This window comes from Lonchura striata, chromosome 1 (genome assembly GCF_046129695.1).
Source record: "Lonchura striata isolate bLonStr1 chromosome 1, bLonStr1.mat, whole genome shotgun sequence".
Classification (NCBI taxonomy): domain Eukaryota; kingdom Metazoa; phylum Chordata; class Aves; order Passeriformes; family Estrildidae; genus Lonchura; species Lonchura striata.
In genome coordinates, this window is record NC_134603.1 from 15,649,735 (window position 1) to 15,669,074 (window position 19,340).

Here is a 19,340-nt window from a genome sequence, read left to right on the forward strand (position 1 = left end):
AATTTTGAAAGGAGGAGCAAGAATAGGGGTAGCATTTGGACCAAGGACAAAATAACAATCAAAGACCCATTTAAATAAAAAAAGAAAGAGGAAAGTAGTTCTATTTACTCAAGTCCATCTATTCCATGAAATCATTGTCTTGACTAATTAATGTAGACATATCTGTTGGAAACATAGAAACATATAGTGCAGTTACACAGCTTTGTTGAAGTACTTGCCAACATACTTTAGAAAGTACATCTTGAAACACTGTCAATTATCGTGTTATCTTCTGTCCTTTTTCTGGCTATTTTTGGAAATGTGTGTGGTGTTGGAGGAGATAGCTTAGTTTTATTAACACATGAGCTTCAGATTTTGACAATTTTCCCCATTGATGAATAAACTTAATGCTTAAGAGTTTTGTGTTTATGGAAATCTTACTGTGGAATAGATTTCAGTTTAATCCCAGAATGAGACATGGCTTTGAAGAGTAATTTTTAAAAAATATTAGTGCAACCACATCCAGCACAAGAATGGAGAAACCATTCTAATATCTCTTTTTTTATACATTGTAATAATTAATGCCAGCTATATTGCCATAGCTGAGATGTTGCAGAAATAAGTGATAATCCCAAGGTTTCATAAGCAAATGACAGTGAAGGGAAGAATTAAATAATGTTTCCACAGTCTGAACTTGTATGTTAGGTTTTCTTTAAAAAGAGAATTGTGAAGATTAATTTTCTCCTTTGTTTATTGAGGGAACTGTTGATCTATAGTTGCTCTTACATTTCCTCTACAAGCTGTACCTGTATTCATGACTACTGCTAGCTGTGTTAGCAGCTTTGGACTCCAGTGCTAAAACAGAATTGCAGAAGTTTAGCATTGCTTTTGTTTAGGTTCTTCTTGTTTAGGTCCTGAAGTGTCTACTTCAGGAAAGGTGACTCTGTTAGAACAGAGCAGGAGATTAAATTTTGTTGGGATTAGAATGAAATAAATGGGTAATACAAGAATCTATCACTTCTGATACCACACAGAAATGTGGATATTGATTTCTATGGCATGTATACATCAATATCTACCTATCTATCTATCTATCTATCTATCTATCTATCTATCTATCTATCTATCTATCTAATCTATCTATCCATCTAACTGTCTATCATCTATCTCCATCCATCCATCCATCCATCCATCCATCCATCCATCCATCCATCCATCCATCCATCCATCCTTCTGCTTTCTTCTTCTTCTTTACTTTTCCTCTTTGTGGGGCAGATCAGAGAGAGCAGAAGGTGAAGGACAATTACATCACCAGTGAAGAAGTTTAGTGCTATAGACATACAACATGTAACTGGAAAATCTGGAAGTCAAGCCAAGATTTGAACAAAGTGCAGGAATCCAAACAGTTCTGCAAATGTGTGGGTTTCTTTCAAATGTGGCTGGCTGAAAGCTGAAACAGATTTAGTTTATACTGTCACTTCAAGTGCTTTTCCTAACCTCTCTGCATGGAAATCAGTTTCTTTAGTTGTCTTTGAATGATGACCTTCGTGGAGCTTTTCAGTAGGCTTTGTTATGTATGCAAGAAGGCTTTTGACTACAATAACATTAAGATGACTCAGAGTTACTTTTCACATACATGGTCTAATACAATGAATTATTTTGAATTGTGGCAGGTATTCAGGGAAATTCCAACCAATAACTGGTAATCAATTACATTCCAGTGGTGTAAAATGTGTTTCCCGCATTACAAGAACTTCACACAGCACTGTAGGAATATTTAATTCTACTTTATCCTCTTGTGATGCAGAGAAGGATGTATTAGCATGGAACACAAACTTGCTGTGTAGACCACTAAGCAGGATTAGCACAAGTTACAGAAATGATGTGATTTGCAGTCTACTGTAGAGAATGGTAGTACTATATGTTTTACCAATGTTCTGAAATAAAAGTAATTAGCAATGACTAGCAGCTGGGATTATTGTCACTCAGAACTTGTAACTGGTGTCCACACAGTATCTGCAAAATAGTTTTATTATCTGTAACTCTGTGTCTGGACAGTTGAGGGTAATGAATGTATTTACTCATTAGAGCCACTTAAGGTAAAGCATTTTGGCCAGTCTTCTGTGCATGCATAGAACAAACATACATATCTAATAAAATGAATAAAACCAGATCACCTTGCAACTTATGTAATCATGCAGTGAACTACTGTTTTTTGTGTTTACTGTAATTCCATCATTGCTTTCTTTAAGAACATTGAAATAATGCAGTGGATGAAGACCTTAAGTACTAGATACTGGAAAGCAGGCCAAGATCCCACTGTTGTCAATGGGATCAGGCTCAGCATGGCTTTGTCTCCAGTTCTTGCCTGCCATAAAATAAATAAAGAGAAGTAACTCTTGCTCTACAGAAGATCTGTTAAACAACCCTCTTGCAAAGAACCTCTCCAAAACCAAGTTCATAATTTGATGGCAGAATGTGGAGCCCCAGGTGAAAGTGAAAATGTTCTTACAGCTAAGTCCTAGTGATTTGGCTGCCTGACTCACCATTGCCTAATGAGATATGTTTCCTAAACAAACAGAAAGCCATTTTCAGTGTATTTAAAGAAAAGTTTTAAACAGTGTATGAGGATTTTGCTTCCTTAAGGAAAAAAATAAATAGAAAAAAGAACTGGAGGCTGAATAGAGGCAGCTCATTATAACATGATTTATTAACTCATTGCCTCACTATACATGCTCAATTCTGATGAGATATAAAGGATAGCATTTTATTCTCTGAGCTAAATGGCTAAAAGTCATTAATATTGCATTTAAAAATATTTACATATCATGCTCTCTGTATGTCTGAGTCTTTCCATTTGGTGTGATACTGAAGGAGCAGTGATCATTTTATCTTTGCTGCATTGCTGTTGAGGAGGAGAGGAAAAATAATTAGACCATTTGCCTAATGCATTAGAACTGAAACCTGCAGAAATGTAGTAATACACTTACTGGTTGGGAGACTGCAAATCAAACTCTGCAAGGTTGAATTTTATATTCCCTCTAAGACATTTTCTGGGTGTAAAAACAGAATATGCCACAAGGGAGCTTCCACCCATGTCTACATCATGTGTCATAGACTGGATGATGGCAAAGGAGTCGATGTCTGTGGTTTTTGGGAATTATCTTCTAGATGCTGTACACTATTTGCTACTCAGGAAAAGAAGCTGTGCAATGGTGACATTTTTGTCAAGAGATTGTTTCTTTGGCTTTCAAACCAGTTGTACAGGAGCAGCAAATCTCCCCCTGATGTCAGGGGCAGGTGTGGTGCACTCCTGGGAAGGGCAGGCCTGCCTTGCTGTGAGAACACGGGCTTTAATAACATCAGCCCTGGAAGCCTTCTTCCATTCCTGCAGAGCATTTTGCTCAGACATCATGAGAACAGTTAAGTAGACCTACCTTATTTTTTTGTGTCTGTAATTAGTGATGTCATGGACTTGGGTGTGGTAGTTTTCTTTGCCACATGCCATTTTTCTACTGTAGTTTTTCCATCCTTGTTTTACTAAATTGAGCTCTGTGCATGAGAGGAACAGAAGATTTCCTTGGAGAATGTCTGCAGTGAGTAATCCTTGAGAAAACTGCCTTTTGTTTGAGACATCAGCCACTATGGCTCTATGAAAAGGCATGCTGGTTGATACTGGATATTCATGTAGGAATGATCTTTGTAAGAATTGGTCATACTCCTGACACAGCAAACTGGATTTGTTATTTGAAATTAAATTTCTGCTTGTTTGAATTACAAAGCAATTTTCTTTAAAGCACAAATATGATTAAAGCATCTAAGTCAAAAGACTGAGGGCCAGTTTTTTTCTTCTATACCTGGTATAGACTCCCAGGAAAGTCTGCTTTCAAAGGGTTCAGAGCAATGGGAACTGATTATTGGATCTTCTGTCAATGATAGTATTTAATGATATAATGAAAGAAGGAAGAGTCCTATCAGCACTAAGATCATCTTCTGCACGTTTGCCTCAGTTTCTGCAAATCAATATATTTGTTATTCTTATAGAATATATATTCAGCTATGAGAAACGCAAAAATATTAATCAACAAATGTTAGGGTATGATGTCTTACATGGTACAAATGAAAATGGTAGCAGTGATTAATAAAAGAAACTTATGAATCAATTACTCTCTATTTCTCTTCCCCCCCTTCCACTCCTTGCTATTTGAATAAATATACAGTGGAGCTAAAATGACCTTATTCTTTATTCACAGGTTACTTTAGGTGGAACCTTTATTGGAATTGGGCGGAAAACTCCAGATTGCCAAGGCAACACCAAGTACTTCCGCTGCAAATTCTGCAATTTCACCTACATGGGCAACTCTTCCACTGAACTAGAGCAACACTTCTTACAGACTCACCCAAACAAAATGAAAGCAGCCCTTCCCTCCTCTGATACTGGTAAAACTTCAGAGAAAAACTCCAATAAATCCAGTCCTACTCTTCGACCATGTGATTCTGGAGACTTGGGGAAGTGGCAAGACAGAATCACTGTAAAAGCAGGAGATGATACGCCAGTTGGATATTCGGTGCCCATCAAGCCAATAGATTCCTCTAGACAAAATGGTACCGATACAACCAGTTACTACTGGTGTAAATTTTGCAGTTTCAGCTGTGAATCGTCCAGCTCTTTGAAACTATTAGAACATTACAGCAAACAGCATGGGGGAAGCCAGGCAGGAAGCCTCCACCCAGATCTAAATGATAAGCTTTCTAGGGGATCTGTCATTAACCAGAATGATCTTGCCAAAAATGCAGATGGGGAGTTAGTGACAAAGACAGAAAAGGGTGCGAGTGTGGCAAAAAAGAAAGACTTGAGTAGCAAAGGAGCGGAGGACAGCATGGTGACAAGCTACAACTGTCAGTTTTGTGACTTTAGGTATTCAAAGAGCCATGGCCCAGATGTAATAGTGGTGGGCCCACTTCTCCGTCACTATCAGCAGCTACACAACATTCATAAGTGTACCATTAAGCACTGTCAGTTCTGTCCCCGAGGCCTCTGCAGCCCAGAAAAGCACCTTGGAGAAATTACTTACCCATTTGCTTGCAGAAAAAGTAATTGTTCCCACTGTGCTCTCTTGCTTTTGCACCTGTCTCCAGGGGTGACAGGAAGCTCTAGAGTCAAACACCAGTGCCATCAGTGCTCATTCTCCACTCCTGACGTGGACGTTCTCCTGCTCCACTATGAGAATGCACACGAAGGCCAAGCGTCTGATGTCAAACCAGAAACAAACACCCTGCCAGGGGCAGAGGGGCCGCTGACGCTCAAGGAGAACAAAGAACACTCATGTACCAAATGTGACTTTACCACCCAGGTGGAAGAAGAGATTTCCCGACACTACAGGTATGGTGAAGTTTCAAATGATTAGTGATTGGAACCCAAACAAACAGCCCCCCACCATTGTTTCTTAATTAAATGTCACCATTCCTCAAACATTTGAGGAAACTGGAAATCAAAATAGGAATGTGTATAGATATAAATCTTTACAGCCAGAGTCCAATCCAACATCCACTTTGTTTTGGAAAACCACCAGCTAAGTTGGTGGATTTAATTATACATTTAAACCTGTGCAGAGGAGAGGAAAATTTGGATTTGTGTGCAGATGCTAAAGTTTCAGCATATTTGAGGTTTGGTCAGCTATTTTCCACCCAGAATCTTTTAGGTATTATAGGTACTATTTTAGTTTAGGCTTTTTCTGAGAAAGTTGGCATCTTCATTCAGTCAGGGAACACAAATGGCTTTACTTTCCAAGATAGACTGTGAACCCTTTATGCTCCATAACAGTGCTTCAATGTATTACCTTTTTGTAGTATTTTCCATTCCCAAGTCCAGCAATGTAATAATTAATTTAAGAGCATCCCACTGCTGTTTTGGTGTTTGTTTCCCACTGGGAGCAGACACTCTTTTGTCTGTTGATGTCATTCCCCAAGATCCTTTTGCAGATGCTTATTTTCGTGTTGCTGGTTTACAGTGTCATTCTATTTATTTTAAATGCTAATGTTCCTATTTGGAGGTGGATGCAGCCAGTCTCCTGACTCAGTCTGACACAATGTCATAGTAGCAGCCAACTCACTGCTAAACTTCTTGGGTCAGTTCCTGGGCTGTTGTAAACTGGCAGTCCAGTTTGCATCAGAGGAGGAGCTGGCTCTTAGAGTTTGTAAAGAGCAACAGTTACGTGCCACTGCAAAAGTGATGTTAAATATTAGAAAATCATGCTGAATATGTTAATAGTTAAGGCTAATGCGTCAACAACAACGGAAAACTTCAGTATCTATCTCATCTAAAACATCTTTGTGTGGAAGCCAGCTAGAATGAAGACAAAAGAAGATGCATTTTCAAAGCTAAAGCTTTGTTAAAAGCTCAAGAAACTGTGCCACATTTAATAGATTCCAAGACATCCAAAATTAACAAAGGCAGACTGGGGCATGATACTTTAATAGAGATTAAAGCTGGGGGCATCCAAATGTTGCCCAACAGAGGGCTGCATTGGCAATATATCAGGAGTCTGTTTAGAAAAAAAAAAGAGCAGATTGCTCATCTTTAATTTGGAGCTAGGGCCCACGAGGTTTCAGGTCCCAGCATGTAGTTCCCCATTTTTGATCCAAGTGGGCCTGAGGGATGTTGTGTGGATTAATTAGTTAATGTTTGTAAACTGCTTTGAAGATGAAAAGTGGTATCTAAGTTCCAAGCATTATTATAACAGCTTTGAGCCATGCTGAAGAACTCCATAGGCAGCACTTTGTCTGCTGCTGGGGCATGGCATGATCTTTTTTAGTGGTTAAATAACTGGAAGATTGAAATGGCTCCTTTACTGAAAGAATCCAACCTTTTATTTTGCTGCAGCTGGTAATTTAAGTTTTAACAAGCATGCCGAGCTAGGATCCTTTTTCCCAAGAAAGAAGAAGCCATGACTTTCAAAAATAAGTGCTAAGTCTGAGATGGTGTAGTTGTAGCTGCTCCTTCAGAGGGCTCAGCATCCTACAGTTCTGGCAGTAGTTACAGGGAACTGAACTTTGGAAAATCAAGAGATACATTTTAAGCATTTTAGTCTCAAATTGTTTGTCTAAGATTAGGCTATTTTGTTTAAAACACTTGAACAACACACTCTGTTAACCCCAGTCTATAACATTCTTGACTACTCTGAGGATGTGTGTAAAGTACAATGTCCCCATAACTGCTAACTTCTTTCCCTTTCTCCTGTAATTTCCCCTTGATATTATTTTTGTTTCTTTTCTACTTGTACTGCTGCTGTTTTCCCCTACTGTCCATCTTTTTTGAAATCAGGTAAGTTAGTTCAGTTTTATGGTAGGTGCTCTGTCCAGCAGGTTTTTTTGTTTTTCTAGCCATAACCTAATTTTCACTCTATCAACTAAAACTTTGAGGCATTATAACTTTTGATTTTATTATTATTATCATCCTTTTTTTCTTTTTTTTTTTTTTTTTAAGTAGAAGTCTGGCATGTTCAGATATGTGTTTTCTTTTCCTTTTTTGTATTTTAGGACCTAAAGATAAAGCTTAGTTCAGATTTTAAAAAGTAGAACATCTATAAAATAGTAGTTTTGGTTGATAAACAGAAACTTGCTAATGCAGTCAGCTCACATCCTACTGGGCATCTCTGTTTCTTAATCAGAATTTGTCTCAATGCTTATGTGCTGCACGTTGTGTACATCTGATGTATTTAAAATGCTGTACATGTGCATGTCTCTAAAACCATTTCATTTATATAAGAAGGAGCTGAATGGATTCTAATAGTAAACATAATACTAAACATTAACGTGGTGGAAAAAAATGTTCTGGTGTTCATGTATTTAGATTTAGCCTTGATAATCTGGAGTATCAGGGTTGACTTTAGATGCTACGTACATATTTTGATTCACATATTTTTTGTCTGCGTTATTTTAATTTTCAAGCTGTATGTCTGAACAACATGCTAAATTTATTTCATTATTTATTTGGCTTCCTTTTGACTCTATATCTACAATTTCACTATGTATTGCTAGCTAAAAAAAAAAAATTATATCCCAATGCTATTCCTTTGCAGCCATGTATATGCAACAGTATTAGAATTTGCAAAAGCAGTTCTTCCCAATTTTTCTTTTTACAGAAATGTATACTTAGCACTCATTCAGTATTTCTTGACATGATTATTTGAGAGCTGTTCATTTAAATTTGAAGTCAATGAATCACACTGCACTTGAGTTTACTTGTATTTAAACCTCACTAAAATGTGCTTATGCAAATAAATCCCTAGAAGATTTATTGGCCTCCATTTTCCACTAATTCTGCTACTACTCATTTTCCATTATACCTCTGAGGAATCAGATACTATTCATGTTCATTGCAAAGCTTAGTTTTTTCTCAAAACTGTCTGGTATTCTGAGGATGCCAACACTTCTAATTTAGATAAAAATCAAACTGAGCATTTGGTCAGATTTTGCATGGTGTTTCATTTAGTCTAGAGATTATTTTCCTGCTTGTTCCAAAAGAATTAATTTTGAGTATTTTTGTAAAATCAAAGCAGCTTCTTGCAGAAGTGCCTCCTTTTTATTATAATTTTACTAAAATGTGGGAAAACAGTGCATTTTTTCAATTTTGAAGAAGAAAAATATTTTTTGTGTAAAACCTTATTTGACAAAAAGCATTTGATCAGTACTAGTTATAAGTAGAAGTGCTATGCTGAAAAATCCTCTAAACTTTAAAAACAAGGTAGGATAGTGATTCATTAAACTACAAAATATAGTATGAAAATGTAAAAACTCAAATGAAATAAAAGCTTTGGCAGTGGTGTAGAAACATTTTTCTAATAAATTATTCTGAAAATGCAGATGGCAGCAGTTTTGTAAGGTTCTCTTTAGAAATTAATTTTGATTTAATTAAATAATTGCTTGTGTCTCAAAGATAAAGGAGGTAGGGGGGCAAAAGGCAAAGGGGTGCTTGGGGCTTTCTTCTTCCCAGCACCCGGGGTGCAGCTCAGGGATGGGGTGTTGGGGACAGGGGTGTTGGGACTGAGCCTCAGACTCTCAGGCAGAAAAAGCCAGAGCAGGGTCTCAGATATGCAGATTATGGAAATGTGGCACCTTTGGGACACTTCCCTCAGAGAAGAAACTTGGGAAAAATTTCAGCTGAGGCCCACCAGCTCCCAGTTTTAGAGCAGAGCAGAATCCTTCACTCAGTGAACAAAAGCGGCAGCTATGAGGGCCTTTTCCTTCCTCCTGACACCTTAATTCACTGCTCTGAACTTGTTTGCTCTTGCCAATGGCTTTTGCTCTGCTTTGATCTCAGTCTTGCTCTCCACTCTGCCCTGTCTCCTCTCCATTCTAACACTACACTGCATTTTCTTCCTTTCTTTGCTGGCTGTTTTTTCTTCTGAATATTTTCCTTCCCCATAAGCTTGAGTGTAGTACCCATCCCAAAAGTTAACTTTCTTATAAACCTGTTTTTTCATGAGAAATGGTAGTAATTATAATATTTATAATTAAAATAAAATGTGAAAAAATGGAAGAGATACAACAGCCATATCTTCTTCCAGAATATTTTCTATGCCCTAGAGCCTAGGACTGTCTTCAGGTAATTAAGAAAAAAAAATTACTTGTTTTGTAGAGGATGGTGTTTTGTAATACTTCAGACTAGTTAGAAGTATGTCAACAAGACTTAATTAACAACTGGCTAGTGTTGGGAGTCTTGCAGCCTGTTAGGAAGTTCAAATAAAGAATGTTAAATCTATTAAAAACCCCAACTGTTTAATCTCTCCAACTTCAAGATTTTGCGAGGGAAAACCCTTGTATCTTACAGTGCCCAATTCAAGTACTTTTCAGTAAAAATGATTTTTTTTATAGTTCTCAGAATGTAACTGTGTAGCAAAGGTTTTGCTTGAATTTCTTGATATTTAATCTTGAGATTGGGCCATAAATGTTTTACTGTACACAAATAATCAGGACTTTGCTTTATTTTGTAGTAAAAATAATAATGCTAAGTGACCTCAGTGGATGGGATGACATTGCCAATCCAATGCCATATTGCAGAGAATGCCAGTTTATGGCTTGAACCTGCTGTTAGTGTGCTTGAGGGCTGTATAAACAATAACAAAGAAGGAAGAGTGCTGTTTTCTTCTTCATTTGCATCACTTTCTTCCATCCCAAGATTTTACTCTTAGAGTAGCTCTGTACCAGCACTCAGTATTGCATCAGACGAATTCAGAGTTTCAGATGGTATAGCTGTGGTTTAGCTGTAAAGTGTAACTTTGAGGTAATGCACAGGAATGCTTCTTGTGTACTTTGCAAACTGGAATTCTTAAAATTTTGTTGCTTAGCCTTGAAGAGCTTTGTACACAACTCTAGTTGTAACTTGGGGTTTTAGAAACGTAGAGTAGGCTTAATTTCTATTAAAAAGAGAAATCAAACATTGCCAATTTGTTTCTCTGCTTGTTGTCAGGGTGGAGTGAAAATTGATTAGAAAACATTTTCTTTTTATGCCTTGTTCAGGGAAAGAATCAGTTTCCAACTTTCAAAAGTTTTCTAATGGCCGATGATAGTTACTATTTTATTATTTGGGACTGTGTCTGTGTGACCGTCCAAACTTCAGTTTACATTTTGGAGCTTGGGGATAGACTAATGCACAGGACAAACCTGTGTGAAGTATGAAGATTTATAATGTTGATGGCATATTTTAATGCACACTGGAAAGTGTGCATTCTGAAACAAAAAGCCTGTTGGGTACTATCTAGTGAAGTATGTCTTCATTTTTTCCATATCACAGTGCTTATCACAGTCTCATAGAAGAATGAAGGAATGCTTATACAACTGTCTTTGAACCAATTAGAAATAATTTAAATTAACAAACCTTTAATGTAATAAGGATTGTTGTGATAAGTTGTAACTGGGCCTCAGCCATGTAGTTACAACTGCATCTAATATTCAGCATTTATTTGTGTCCTCAGAAGTGTGGTGTATATGGCTCCTGATCAAAAACATTTAGTCAGTGTGGAATGGAAAAATAAAAAAAGACAAATTAGGCAGAAAAAGATCAGCTGTTTGGAGGTGTGATATCTATAGATGAGAGCCAAGTTAGGAAGGGGGTTAGCTATTGAAATAGCCAAGTTAAACAAGAGACACTTAGGGCTAAGTAGTGTCCCAAAGGATTGATAAACTTTCACATGGGGAGTGTATGTGGTTGAGCCATTAGCCCCAAATGGTGTCTTGTTTAACTTGGCTTTTAAGATAACTAGCCCCTGTCTAACTTGGACTTCTCTGATGGTATCCCACCTTTACAGGGCTGACCCTCTTTATAACTTGGCTTTTTGTATTTATAAAATGGTTTTGATCAGATAGCACTCTTTCTTTTTTTTTTTTTTTTTTTTTTTTGTTCAAGAGAGAATTAAGCTTGGTTTAGAAAAGAATTGAGTTTCAAGAGAGAATATATTAGTGTTGCATTGAGACACAAGCTGATTTTAATAAAACACAATTGTAGAATGAAGGAAAGGGAACATGTCCAGAACAGGATTTTAACCCACATCTTGCTCTCCCACAAGTAGGTTTTGTTGGCATAAGGCTGTGTGGAGAATAACTGAATCTATTTTTTTGCATAATGGAACAAGACCATGTAGTCCCTTAAAATGAATATAAATACAGAAAATGACAAAAAGAAAACTGATATTGCACAAGGGCTGAAAAGCTTGAATCTGAATGTGTACTCATGTCTGTGAGCTGACACAACTGCAAGAAAATCAGACAATGTAAATAACATATGGTTTATTTTTCCAACAAAAGGAGAGAAGGAAGGCAAGAGGGTTTAATAAGTTTGGCAAGTTGTCCCTTCTAAACTATCATAGTCTAAAAGGGACATTTTTTGTATCATTCCAATTCTGCAGATGCACCAAGAGCCAAATCCTGCTCTTACTGAAGTCAATGGGAGTTTTGCCATTGACTTCACTGAGACAAAGATTTGGCCTTAAAAGAATTAATTCTAACAACTGGAGTCAGGGCAGTAACAGATCTCTCATACAAGTTTTGTTCTGTGTGGATAGCGAAAGGCTCATTTTTTTAGCTTGGCTAAAGACACTGTTGTGACTCTGAATGCCTGGGGTGTGGATTTGTGAGCATGTCTGTAGGGAGAAGCTCTCGTAGAGTTCTGTACATTCTGCAGGGCAGGGATGATACTCTGCTATGCATTGGTAGGATGCTGGGCACAGTGGGGCCCTGAGCCTGATGAAAGGCTCTGGTCACTCCTGTGTTATGAACAATTATTCTTAATGGCGTTAGAGAATTCATAAACAGTGTTCTGTTCCTATGATAGATGCAGTAAGTGGCTAACATATTGTTCTCATGTAGCAACATATGCTTTACATAATTTACTAATGCAGTATTTTTTATAGGCTTTTAGGGTAAAAACAGGAAAGCGTGTTTTCCACTCTGTTCCACAGCTTCTACCCAAGAATTTCTATATTTGACGGGAAATGCAGTTTGTAGTGACACAGCCAACTATTGTGCTTTATCTTTAGAGCAGCATCTTTTTAAGTTGTATTAAAATGTCCATAGAGATCCAAGCAGTGTACAAACTTCTGTCCTTTGGTGCATTCTCATCCATAAGTTAACCAGAGCTCCATTCAAAATCATCTTTGTCAAGCCAAAGTATATGCAATAGGTGGAAAGTAAAGGACTTTAAAAATATTTTAACTTTTTAGCATAGATTTTTACTATATAAAGTGTTTTTCTAATAACAAGAGAACTGTCCTCTTCTAACTATTTGATTTTGGTTGAAAAATATGGTTTTTTAGTGTTTCTGCTGCAGCAGAAAGTGAAAAGTATATTGCAGTAAACTGAAGAAGAAAAACACAAAATCCCAGTGAAAATTTTATGAACTTTAGAATAATGCCGTGGAATGTGAAGGAACAATAGGAGGCCATTGCAAGGCATGGGGAGAAAAATCAGCAGTATTTTTACCCTGTTGTATAAGACACCAAAGTAAACCTGCTTGCTTTATTTAGAGAAGGGCATACTGTAAGTTTTATTTATTTTCTTAATCTTGGTAGGTAAAACCACTGTTGAACGGGGAGGCCAAGGGGTGACTCTCATGTTAATGCCTTTCTTGTTTTCTTCCAGGCGAGTACACAACTGCTACAAATGCCGTCAGTGCAGCTTCACAGCTGTTGACACTCAGTCACTACTAGAGCACTTCAACACTGTGCACTGTCAGGAGATGGACATCACTACAGCCAACGGGGAGGACAGTCATGGTGTTTCGTCTATCAAGGAAGAGCCAAAAATTGACCTTAAGGTCTACAGTCTGATTAATCCAGACCCCAAATTAGGGGAGCCCATATCTGACAGCATAGTGAAGAGGGAAAAGATAGAAGATAAGGAAGTGCTCAAGGAGAAAGGCTGGACTGACAGTCCCAGTGATGATCTTCGCAATGTGACCTGGAGAGGAACAGACATTTTGAGGGGGAGCCCATCATACACACAGACCAGTCTAGGCTTACTGACCCCCGTGTCTGTTGGCCAAGAGCAGCCAAAGCCTTTAAGGGATAGTCCAAATGTAGAAGCTGCCCATCTCGCAAGGCCCATTTATGGCTTGGCAGTGGAGAGCAAGGGTTTCCTGCAGGGTGTCCCAGCCGGAGCAGCAGAGAAAGCCGGGCAGATCACCCAGTCCTACTCTGGATCCGGGGATGGCAAGGCAAAAGATGAATCCCAGTCCTTATTACGGGTAGGAAACCTTTTTTTTCCCCTCCTTTTGTTTTTTATGATTGCATGTATGTTATGTTTGATTAGCTGTGCAAATGGAGTAACGTGGTTGTGGATCTTTTAGGGCATGGAAACAAAAAAAAAAAAAGTGAGGAAAGACTGAAATTTGTAGAGTTAAACTGGCAGGTAAATTTTCCAAAGTACTCACATAAAGCAATCTTAATATTGATGGAGTATCAGTAAGCTTCTGCTTTTACTCTTTAGCTCTTTATCATTCCAGCTAATTGTGCAGGTTGGTGATGCATTTGAAGAAGGGAGGTTTAGAACATTTAGAAGGCTGCACATCTGTTACACTGAAACTAATCACCTCTTAAGTTTTGTGGTGGTGTGACAGTTCGCACTGTAGCAGGATTTTATATTACTACATATCTAAGAATACAAAATGTGAGTTAAATATTAATAAAAAGTAACTTTTTTTTTGTGATGTAGCATAATTATATATCAATTTTGACACTTGTCTGGTTGCCTTGGAAACAGAAAAAAAAAAAAAGGAAGAAAAGAAAGGATCTAAGGATCTCATGTGATAAGAGAAGGTAAATATTTGTCCCACCAAATAATTCCTTTTTTTTTTAAACAAAAGGATCTATATACAAGGAAGTTTCCCTTCCATCAAGGTGTGTTTTTCCCACTGTAGAGAAAACTGAAGTTAGAAGAGATCTCACATTCTGAGGAACTGAACAGACAGACAAATAAATGCTTTTCTCCTGAAGTCATCACATGTTTTCAGGAGCTGCTCCCTGTCTGAATTTATAGAAACTTGCCACAGGAGCAGTCAGTCTGCAGCCAAAGCTCACTAGAATGGAAGTGACGATGTGCTGGTTTCCTTTTTTGTCTTTTATAACAGCTTTTATAACCATAGCATCAATTAGTGTAACATGTCACATGTAACAAGTAAAACGGAAGATAAATGTTTCATTCCATGGTCTGCTAAGATTTTATACACAGGTATCTCTGTCTCTGTACATATAGAAGTCTTAAAAGCTGTTTTAAATGAAGTCACTGGTCTTAAAAATACTTCAGCTATTCTAATTATAAAACAGAGCGTCTGTAATTTAAACCCTGCATGCAATTTTGGGGACCAAACTTTTGTACCTTAGTTATTGTTCTCAGATTTTAAGTGTATGAGAAGCAGTTTGAGTATGATGGGTTCCTTGTTGCTAATCTGGATGTGTGCTCACTGTGGATGGCAGGATTATATTTCTCTCCTCTAACATGAAATATATATTAAAATACATACATAAACCCATGCAGCAGTGGAATTCCTGCTGTACATATGGTGTTAGTTCCATCTCACTTCGGTTCTTGTACTGGTTCTTAGCCATGTGCAGATGGATTCGCTGAAGGAGCCATTTAATTTGTGGTTTATCAGAACCCAAATTATTTTAATTTATTTTCAGTTTTTCAAATATTTTCATTTATTTTTTGACTGCCAGAGAATGAAAGAAAACCAAACAAAAATCGGCAAAGAGACATGGTAGTATGCAGAATTAACTCTATAACGGTCTTAATTTAGTTGGTAGCAGGACCTAAAATCTTAGTAAATAATAGAATAAGGCCATTATGTTACCTGTTTTAGCCACTGCTGTATATAGAATGGCAAACTGTATGCTGGCTGCTTCTTATGTCATTTTAAAAATAACTTCAGATGCTTTTTTAAAGTCTTTATACAAAACCACTTTTATATATATATTTTTTTCAAATTATTATTTTATCAATTTCGAAATACTTTGAGCACTTCTTGGTCTAAAAATCCTGTATCTTCCATACTGATCACTTCTGGGTCTGAAAAAACGTATATATTCCATACTTTTCTGGAAAAAAGATAAAGGTTTTACTTTTGTGTATTAACAGTGCATATAAATTAGTTCCTTGCATTTTAAAGTGTGTACAACTCTACTTTTCTTTTATAATGACTTATTGGCATATTATATTTATAGTGACTGATAAAACCATATCAGCATCCTTCAAAAAGGAATTACTTTTGTGACTTGTGCCAAGGACTTGTTTGTCTGTGTCTTTTCCTTACTGATAATATTTGAATTTTCACTTTTCTTTGAAAATTGGTCAAGTTGCTTTTGTCAGCTTGCAATATTTTTAAAGAAAGTGGGGAAGGAGATTAACTTGTATCATCTGCTGAACAGAGTCCCTAATCTTACATATTTTGTCCTGATTGATGGATAGAGAAAACAAAATGAGAATTGAAACTTCTTGAAGGTAATGAGTGATCTGAAGGATAGGCAATATTGGGAGTGTGACTCTGTGAGTCATACTAGTTCCCTCTTCTTTTCAATCTGTGAAAAAGATCATAGAAACCCAACTCCTTTAATTTGCTCTTGATTTAGTTTTCTGCAGCAGAATTATGTGATGCAGTACTGGAGCCATGAATAAGAAGATAAAACGATGGTCGGCTTGACCATTGGGAGCTTAGTGTCAAGGATTATTTGACATACAGATATGTATGCCCAGAAGCTCAGTGGGCCCAGAGAGAAGTAAAAATTGTTCAGAAAAAAACTCACCATCCATTCTTGAAAAAGCTAATTTTTGTAATCCTCTGAAATAAAAAAAAAATGTGCTGTATGGTTAAGCAAATCTCTCATAATTACCTAGTTTTTGCTACATTTATTTTTCTAGTATGAAATAGCTAGTAGAAGTAGCTAATGCTGTCTAAAAGTTGGTCCTCTCTGAAAGTAAAGTGTTAACTCAATACATCCTACTCGTATCATAATGAATGCTTATGCAAAACACTGTATCCCAGGACGACTGGTGACTAGGAAACGAAACCTATAATAAAATCACTGTGGACACCTTAATTTTTTTCCCCCTGAAGATTGACACAGAGGAAGCCAAAAATTTGGGATTACTCAGTGAATAAACACTGAGAAATGGACTAAAAAAGAAAGTTTCTAACACATCCCTTTAGTTGTACTGGCTATTCTGTATTTATAAAGTGGTTCTTTACAAGTAATTTGTAATTATTTGATAGTAGCAGCAATACCATGTGCTTTTAATTTTTTACTTTCTTGATGATGTGGGTAAGGCAAAATAGAGATCAGTTTTTTTTTTCACATTTTTTCAAGTAGATAGAAGTTGATACTACAAATTTTGAAGTGATTAGCATTTTGGTAAAATATCAGAGATAATAAAAATCAATTAGAGAAGGGGTGAAAATATACCATAGCCCACATAAATTCTTAACGTTTACAGGATAATTAATTTTTGGAAATTGCTTGGAGTAATTTCCAGATTTGGATGTTGCCTAAGCCATTTACTTGCTATTTCTTGCGTTCCTTCTGCACATGATGCCCATGGTCCTTCCCTAGACTCTGTGCTACAGTAGATTGTGGGAGTCATTGGGGTAAGATTTATTTCATTTTTAGAATCTAGAAGACCAAATTACTTGTGACCTTTTGGGAGCTAGAGACAATGCAAACACACATGCAGTTGATGCATCTTTATCCCTGAGAATGCTTCCAAGCTGTGTGTATGTAACAGAATCTTTCTCAGGGGCCTGGCACACTTCTGTGAGTAGCTTTAATTTATTTTTAATATTAAAATATTTCCAGCAGCTGTACTTATAGCGAATCAGTATGTTTTTCAAATGGGAATTGCCAAAAATGTACCTCAGCGTGGTACAATGTGGACATTATTTCTGCTCTTCCTTCGAGTAGCTGATTTTCTAGTTTAAAGATTTGTTGATACTGGAAGGTCTATTGAGATGCAAAAATGTTCGTTTTTTGGGTAGCACATTGGCAGCCAGCAGACTCCAGGCCAGGCTGATTGTTTAATGCTTTGACAGTGCAGATCTTGGACAGTGGGAACTTTTTGCTAAACTGATTTTAAATGAAGTGTCCTGCTTTGGTCTGTATGGACACTGCAGCATAAAGTTTTTCCCAAAACAGGGAATTGTAGCCTAAGCCTTCAGACCTATTCACAGGCCTGGTTAGCCCACCTAAAGGTGTTGGTATAGACATTGCAGTTTAGCCAACAAAGATGCAGTAATAACACAGGTCAGTGTGTCTGTCCTGTGGGGTCACATGGACCTGCACACAGCAAGATTACTTTGTGTATTAATCATAGTTCATGAAAGGATTTGTGTACCATCAAAGGGAGATTGTCACATTATTTATTACAAAAGTACTGTGGATTTTTATCAAAGGCATACTGTAGGATGTGACATTAAATATGTGACTGAGGTTATGTTAACCTTTACTCTGTGCTTTTTATATGGTGCAAAGGATAGAATCTACTCTTCTATTAAACTGAGATTATTTTGCACCATAATGATCAGACTATTTACACACTACACTATATCATGGCATTTCAAAAAAGTTTTTGCTTTCTTTGAGAAGAGTTATTTTCTTTTTGTCTGTGATATTTGCACTTGTGCTATTTCATATGATGCTTTGGCTAAAGCTAGTCATACAGCTTTAAATTGGGGGAGATATAAAATTAGAAAAAAATATTTCCCCTTTCCTTGTTTTGCATTCTCATATATAGGTGAATGACAGACCTAATTTAAAAATATGCAATTAGTACATAAGTATTGAATCTACATATAACTGATTTAATATCAGTTTAGTAAATATCAGACACAATCCCTAGTGGCAAATCATAATTTCTCCTATTATAAGGTACTGACTCCTGTTATGCACAGAGCTGCAAAGCAGAGGAAATGCTGAGCTGTCCTTTGTGATTTCCAGAAGTCTTCTATAAGCACATACAATTCTTGGCCAGAAGGATAACATACATTTGAGGTAAAACCTGCCTACTCTGGTGCTGGTAGAAATATTGCTGCTCCTGCCTTTAGTGGGAGCACAAGAAGCAGCATAAGAAGGTTCAAGCAGACAGAGTGGATCTTGGTTTAAATGTGAATTTTCGGTGATCCCTCCAGGGTGACAGATGGAAGTTTTTGTGTTCTTTGGCATTGTGTCCCACTTCCAATCACTTTCTCATAGCAGCATCTTAATAGTATATCTTCAGAATTAAATTCAATGCATATAATTGTATCACACTTTTTACATGTAAGTTGGTGTAAGTTTTGGATACTGCATGTCATCTCTAAGCAACTTCAGGAAAGAAAAAGCAGCCCTTTAAACAAGAAACATCTGAAATAGTTTCTCTGTAGCTGCATCTCATTTTTTTCCCATTTCCTCTGTTAGAGATCTTTCAGGAAGTATTTATAGTCAAGGCCATTCATTGCCATACGGGTCCTCTAATTAGCTGAGGGGAACTCAGCAGGCACTGTGTGTTACTAATGCACAGAGCTCTGGCAGGTCAGAGAGCTGACAAAGTCTTTCATTTTTTTAAAAGGCACCTGTTTCCACAAGTCTCTGCCTGGGGAGTCAGTGGGCTACTTTTTTACATTTAACTACATCCTGGAAAATGGCAAGAATCCTCCAAGAAGAAAAATGAGAAAATAAAGTTAGTTCTTGAAGATAAATGGTTTTGAAGCTTTGTGTTTACTGTGCAAAACCAAGGCGGGTAAAATTCCTGTGCTGGTGAAGGGCTCAGGAACTTTCTAAAGTAACTTTCTGAAGGTTTTCAAGTAGTTTAGAAACAAACATGTACTTGGCTGCTTTTAG

At 37.0% G+C, this 19,340-nt stretch overlaps 1 protein-coding gene across 6 annotated transcripts in view; it reads left to right on the forward strand.

Annotated features, from left to right (window-relative positions):
* TRPS1 (transcriptional repressor GATA binding 1) overlaps positions 1-19,340 on the forward strand; it is a 212,505-nt gene that overhangs the window by 51,387 nt on the left and 141,778 nt on the right. For 5 of the 6 annotated variants that reach the window (XM_021546559.2, XM_077782361.1, XM_021546561.2 and 2 more), the window contains 2 exons: positions 4,233-5,362; positions 13,117-13,720. In XM_021546559.2, coding sequence (XP_021402234.1) covers positions 4,233-5,362; positions 13,117-13,720 — 1,734 coding nt within the window. The remainder of the gene's footprint in view (positions 1-4,232; positions 5,363-13,116; positions 13,721-19,340) is intronic. The other variant, XM_077782366.1, reaches the window with a different exon arrangement.